Source organism: Chrysoperla carnea, chromosome 5 (genome assembly GCF_905475395.1).
Source record: "Chrysoperla carnea chromosome 5, inChrCarn1.1, whole genome shotgun sequence".
In the NCBI taxonomy this organism is placed as follows: domain Eukaryota; kingdom Metazoa; phylum Arthropoda; class Insecta; order Neuroptera; family Chrysopidae; genus Chrysoperla; species Chrysoperla carnea.
This window is the reverse complement of record NC_058341.1, coordinates 71,714,671-71,722,088: the sequence shown is the minus strand read 5'-3', so window position 1 is coordinate 71,722,088 and position 7,418 is coordinate 71,714,671. Positions and strand designations below refer to the sequence as shown.

Sequence of the window (7,418 nt, the reverse complement as noted above, 5' to 3'; positions counted from 1 at the left end):
TCGCTATATTCACAAATTTAAAGAGGAGTCCTGGAGCACCAAAAAAATTTACATGTTACAAATACGAAAGAAAGTACATAGAGGGATTGTTTTGTACTTAAAGGGTAAGTAATCCTAAAAATTTCCACAATAAAAAAGAAGATAGTTATAAAGTCATTTTTCAGAAAATAGAATTAATGTAAAGATTAAAATTGATGCGGGGAAGAAAATAAGCATTCCCAGTGCAAAGACTTTAATAAGTGCGTCGAGTGACACCGATCACAGTGAAAACGTTAACACTCCGAACTCACCAATACCCACCAGTAACGAGTTTATGAGTGAGGAGTGGATACAATACCAAATGAATGACATCACACAGGTATGCATTTAATATATTATATAAAAATAAAGCAAATTATTATTATAAAAATCATTAAAAATAAAATATAAAATTATTCACCGTATATTTTCCCTAAAATATTAACTTAAATTAAAATTTTTGTATAATTTAACAAAAAAATTCGGCGTAAAAAAGCATGCATGTGCAAACGGAGACTGTATTTTAGTCTATTATCAAGGTGTGGCATCTAACTTAGTATCTTCGGGATATTTAAAATCTTACTTATTACGCTGTTAACAATCGTAATTGTAAAACTGTCCATTCCTTAGTCGATTTATAAAATATATTAGGTACAGTAACAGTATGAACTATTTGCCAATATGATGACGATCTTACAAACGCGTAGATTAATTGTAAATAATGTCACTTTGCAAAATATTAACTGTTTTGATAACAAACAAAGTGAAACAGGAAAATAAAAAGAAAAAAAGGAAACTTTTAATAACAATTTTCATTACTTATGTGCGATTAACGCTTTGCATTCTACTCTTGTTTCATGACACAAATACCAATATTGGTATAATCCTGAAGTGCTTATGGCAAAGTTTGTGAAATTTGTAATGTAATCCTAATGAAAGTTTTCTGAAAACATAATACATATGGTCTTATTGTGAAAATATACAGAATGTTTCAAGAGGAATGGTAAATATTTTAAACTACGTATTCAGGGACGAAAGTAATCGTAAAAATTACTATAAAGTTGAGTCCTATTCTTATTGGTAACAAATATACAGGGTTGTTTTTTTTTTTCTAAATTGTTTAACAATATGACCCATTATGTTTATTTTACCCATTCAGCGACGCAAAATAAAGATACGTGCTCTAACAAACAAATACCCTATTCTTAAACTTATAGAAATAACAACTAATATGTTATCTATAGGCTCTATTTATGCAACGTTTGAGAATAGTACAGAGATCATGTGTATAGGAACTTTTTACGTCGCTGAATACGTATCTAAAATATTTATTATTTTTGCTGAAACACCATGTTTAAATATAAATTATAGGTATATATTTACACAATTCCAAATTGTTTGATTTGATTTATTTAAATTTATTAATAATTTACAAGCGACTTCACTTATTAGTATACAATTTTTATATTTTATACTATTTTTCAGGGCGAAATGATAGAATTTCAGACGAGGAAACAATTTCAAATTTTTGGATGCCAGGAATTTTGCTGAGGCTGTCGACGAGAAAAATATAGTAAATCTAGCAGAAGATGTAAGTATTTATTCCTTAATATTTATATTGTACACATATTACTTGAATATTTTGAGGACTAATACAAAATTTGGTAAAAATGTTCGCTACATCTAAATTTTTGATGTAATAAGTGAATCCACAATCGGTATTGGTGCTTGCCTCTTTCAAAAAGCGTAATGTTTTGTATGTCTAGACAAATTATGATATGATATTGAAATACCAATGTAAATATGTAAGTAAATTATGGGTAATAAATTTAAAGAACCTCATATTCCCTTCAAAAACTGTTCTTATACAAATTTTTTGCATATTGTTGGATACGCAAGTGTATAGAGTTCATCGTGGTCCATGGATGTTATAATTTCGTAAAAACCTTTTATTTTTTAATACGTAAATAATATATATCAAGTAATGAAACTAAGCGGAACTTCTTGTGTTATTTTGAAATATACCAACTTGCTTACTGAAAAATTGATTTTAAAATAAGTCAACCGCTTTAATACTTTATTTTATTTTTATATTATACCTTTTAATTTAATTTTTTTATATTTATTTTGAAAATTATTCGATTCAAACACTTTCTAATTTTTACTGATTTCAAATAGTTAATAACGCAAATAAAAATTAAATGCGTAGGTTCTTATTAATTTTTGTTTCTTTATTTTTTTCCTTGGAACGAATCAAACGAAAAGATTGATTACAAAAAAGAATATTTAAAACTTAAAAAAGAATAACAATATATGTAAAGAATTCGAAGAAAAATATACAAAATTGAAATAAAGATGTGAACAAATCGAGGAAGAGTTAAAAAGAAAAAATTATATTTTAGGTAATTGATACATTTTCTATTATATTACATAGCTTACTCACCATTTTATAATAACATTTAGTGTAATAAGATAAAACACAAAAAGTGTAAATTAATGAGCCGAAGAGAGTTACAATAGAAAATTCACACAGTATAGTATATCCTGCAAAAAGGGATTTAGAAAAAAATAATCACAACAATACTCCAAGTCTATAAAATTTTCGGTCTATTTTTCCCATTACTTGTAAAAAAATTCGAAATTTTTTCTACGTACAATGGGTTTCAAAATTTCTGAACAAGCGGGAGAGTAGGGCAAAAAGAACAAACAAATTGTGTATTACAGTTACAGTTGACAGTGATATATTTATATATTCAAATTACAGTTTAGTAATCATTTAAAATTCCAATTTGTATTTATAAATACATTAATGTAAGCATGGGTGTTGTGTATTAATCAAATGTATTTATTGAACTGACTGCAAATGTTATACAAGGTTGTCTATGATATATATTGTCATGGATATGTATATAACACTCTCCCTCACGTAATTTTGAAATTCCCGAAGAGAAAAAAAAAAAATTAACTGACATGATAATAAAAAAAAATAAAAGTTTCCCTATAAATTTAAACGTTCTACCGGACGACGTGTACGTGTTGATCGTCGTACTTGTACTTGTTCTGATTTTCGTCGTACTTGTACTTGTTCTGATTTTCGCTCCTTTGCCGGTTTCCGTTGATTTTGTACGCTTATATCTGGTAACTTGAATAATACCGCTTTGGTTTCATTTTTCTTCACTTGCTCGCCGACTGAAGTCGCTGGTGTCGTTTGGCACGCAGTACGCTTTAACTGATTTGCGTGACGCTTTACGATTACTTTGTTGTCGAGGCGCACATGGTAATGTATTTTCCCGAGTCGCTCAACAATGGTACCCAAAAGCCACTTATCATTGCCGTAATAGTTCCGGGATAGAACTCGTTGTCCGATCGTAAATGATTTTATTTTTCGTTCGTGTTTGTCGTATTTTGTATCGGTTATTAAGTTGGTTGGCGGTGTCAGTAGATGTAATTTTGTTTTAATTTGTCTACCATAGTGTAATTCCACCGGTGTTTTTCCGCAGTTTAATGGTGTCGCGCGATAGTCGAATAATATATCGTCAATTTTCTCGCGTATGTTTCCCGTCGACTCGGACATTAATTTCTTAAGTTTCGTTTTAATCGTCTGTACTGTACGCTCCGCTTGTCCATTCGTGGCGGGATGATTTGGTGCGCTGTTTAATTGAGCTATACCGTTGGCTTCTAAGAATTGCTCAAATTCGTCGCTCTTGAATATTGTTGCGTTGTCGGAAACGATTGTCATTGGTAGCCCCTGCGCAGCGAATATATGTTTGAGCGCAGTAATTGTTGTTTTTGACGTGGGTGCTTTGTCGAACACTATCACCTCAACCCACTTTGTTAATGCATCGATAACTATTAGTAGTTGTTTTTCGTAGATTGGGCCCGCAAAGTCAATGTGAATTCTTTGCCACGGTTCTGTAGGCGTTTCCCATTTGTGTAATGGAACATGTCGATCCGCTTTTTGATACTGAGCGCAGATGTGACATGCTTTTGCAATCTGTTCGATATCTTTATCGATATTCTTCCAATAAACCGTTGATCGCGCGATGGCTTTCATTTTCACGATGCCGCAATGAGTGTTGTGTAACTCGCCAAGCACATATTCTTGTAAGGTTTTCGGTATGATAACTCTATTTCCCCGCATTATAACGTCTTTGTGTAGTGAGTATTCGGACTGATTTTCACATTCTGTACCATTTTCTAATTTCCGTTTCAGTTCGCTTAATTCTTTGTCGCGTTTTGTTTCGCTTGCTATTTCTTGGTATGTGATTGCTTTTGTGCACAACAATTGTAATATCTGTAGTATCTCTTCTTCTACTTTGAAATTTTCGTCTACTCGTTCGTCGTTTACGCTTTCTACAGGCGCACGCGATAGATAATCAGCTACCATATTTTCATTACCTCGTCTGTATGTTATTTCGTAATTAAATTGTCTCATATGTAACGCGTATCGCATTAACCGCATCGCCGTAACTGCCGGTAAATTTTTATTCGGATTTAATATCGTTTTTAATGGTTTGCTGTCTGTTATGAGTTCAAATTTTCGGCCGTATAAATATTGCCACAATTTTGACGTCGACCAATAAATCGCTGTAGCTTCTTTGTCCAAATGTGAGTATTGCTTCTCCGCTTTTGTTAAGGATCGCGAAATAAAACAAATAGGTCTCGTTTCGTTCCTGATTTTATGAGCTAGCATGGCTCCCAAACCGTAGGGAGATGCATCAACTTCTAAAATCAACGGTAAGTCTTGTGCGTATGTGGTAAGTATTCGATCGCCTATGATTTCTTTCTTAATGGTTTCAAAAGCGTGCTGGCATTGTTTGTTCCACACGAAATCCGCTTCTTTTCGTAACAGTTCGTACAGGGGTTGCATTTTTGTCGATAGCATCGGAACGAATTTTGAGAAGAACTGCACAACCCCCAAAAATTGTCGTAGCTCCGTCACGTTTGTAGGTATGTGTGCCTTTGCGATCGCTGCCGTTTTGCTTGGGTCTTTTTCCACTCCTTTTTTTGATATAATGTATCCCAAGTATTTGATTTGTGTTACGAAAAATTGACATTTTCCTCGGTTTAAATGTAAGTCGTGTTTTTCCAGTCGTTTTAAGCATTCGTCCAAATGTTGTTCGCAATCTTGTTTTGTCTTCCCGAATATTATGATATCGTCGAAATAATATCTTAAGTTTGATAATCCACTAAGTATTGGTTGAATTTTTGAGTGAAAAAGAGATGGTGCTGCCTTTAACCCGAAAAACAATCGTTTTGCTTTGTACGTTCCCAAATGGGTGCTTATTGCTGCTACTAATTGACTTTCTTCGTCCAATTCTATGTGTAGGTAAGCTTTGTGCAAATCTAATACACAAAAATATTCGCTTCCGTGTGTGCTGTTTATAATCTCGTCGATTTTCGGAATTGGATAATGAGTTTCTTTCAAATGTTTATTGACGGTGTTTTTGTAGTCTGCACAGATTCTTATTTCTCCGTTTGCCTTGGGTACGATTACCAAAGGAGTACCCCATTGGCTGAACTCCACTTTTTCAATGATATTTTCTTGCTCAAGTTTCGCGATCTCTTCCTCTACTTTACGATGTAGTGCGAATGGAACTGTGCGTGGGGGCAAGAAAACCGGTGTCGCATCTTCTTTTAGTTCCAGTTTACATTTAACGTTTGGCATTTTCCCCACTCTATTTTCAAAAATTTGTCGGTATTTCCCCGTAATGTCTATTTGTCTTATTCCGTTTTCATCACCGTCGTGTTCGCTCGTTATTGGTAAATGTATTATTTTCAGTTTCCGGATCCACACTCGTCCCAGTATCGGAGTGAAATTTCTTTTTACGATGTATAACGTAAGATGTGTTGTAAATCTTTTGTATGTCACTGGTATTTCAACGTAGCCAATTGGTATTATTAATTCTTCGTTGTATGCTCGAAAACGTATATTTGTGCATTCAGTAACTGTCGCTCGTAGATTTAGTTTGTTATAGTCGTGTTGCGATAGTATTGTTACTGGACTGCCAGTGTCTAACTCGAAAGTTTGTGTTTTATTTTGGAGCCGAACTTTGACGTTGAACTTACGCGCAAAATGTTCTTCATTCTTAATTTCAAAAATAGTAACTTCGGTTATTTTGTTTATACTATTGCGTTCTTCGTCATCGTATGTGTTGTCGTCTATGGTCGTCTGGCGAACATTACTCGTATTCCTTCGTGTGGTTATACAAACTTTCTCTATGTGTCCCCTTTTTTTACAGGCTTTGCAAAATAGTTTGTGTTTTACTCTGCATTCTTGTGACGTGTGGTTATTATACCCGCAATGGAGGCATAACCCGTTCAGACCAATGTTTGACAGGTCGTTTCGCGATTTCCGATTTGGTGATTTTGATGTATTTCTACTTTTGGAAGTATGCGGTGTACGAGCTGTTCTATCGCCTCTTGATTTACTTCTTGCTTGTCGCTGTGTTATTTTGTTCACGTTAGATGTCCCTGTGCCTGCGTATTCTTCACGAGTTTGTTTATGCGCAGCTTCAATGTTTAAAGCCGTTTGTATCGTCTTTTCTAACGTTGTTTCGCCCATACTTAGCATCTTTTCACGAACGTTCGCTTCTCTGAGTCCCCGTATGAATTGTGCTTGAAAAATCGTATCAATGACAGTCTTACAGTCTTCTTTTGGACAGACCCAGTTACATTTTTGTGCTAATTCTTTTAATCCGCTAACGTAATTCGCTATTGTTTCTGTTTTACCTTGTATTCGTGATAGAAATTTATGTCTTTCTGTGTGTACTGACGTTATTTTATCAAACCGTTGTGTCAACAATTTTACTAGTTCGTCGTACGATTTGTCTCCTGGTCTTTCTGGTGCTGTTATTGCCGCTAGCTGTTGAAACTGTACTCGTTTTAAACACCCCAGCAGTAAATTTCGTTTTGTCTTATCATCATTTTCGTTAACTCCTCTTAAATTAATAAAATTCTCTAACCGTTCTTTGTATGAACTAAAATCTTCTTCTTCCGGGTCGAAACTTTCAATCATAATGTTGTGACTTACAATTGTGTTCGTATTATTTGCAGCAACGTTGTTTGTCACTTGTTGGTTTTGCACTAACGCTGTCAATGTGTCGCCTTGTCGCTTAATTGCACTTAACATTTCCGCGATTAATTGTTCCGTTGCCATTGTGATTATACTGGTATACACTTTTAATTTAATTACCGCAATGTTATTGTTTGTATATTATTATTTGAGAATTTTTTTTTGGGTGTAGTTTATTTTTGTATGTGTTTGATTTACATGTACCGCGGCGCACTGTACTAAATTACATTTTTATTTTGTAATTTTTATGTAATTTTAACTGTTTTTGTCACTTAATCACGTTATATTGTCAATCAATGTCTTGTTTTAACACTTATTAACACTT

The 7,418-nt window shown here is 33.6% G+C and overlaps 1 protein-coding gene across 1 annotated transcript; it reads right to left on the bottom strand.

Annotated features, from left to right (window-relative positions):
• Positions 1-3,016: 3,016 nt before the first annotated feature.
• On the bottom strand, positions 3,017-7,177 carry LOC123301392 (uncharacterized protein K02A2.6-like). Its single transcript, XM_044884130.1, has one exon. The coding sequence runs from the start codon at positions 7,175-7,177 to the stop codon at positions 3,017-3,019; it is 4,161 nt and encodes a 1,386-aa protein (XP_044740065.1).
• Between the last annotated feature and the right edge of the window lie 241 nt (positions 7,178-7,418).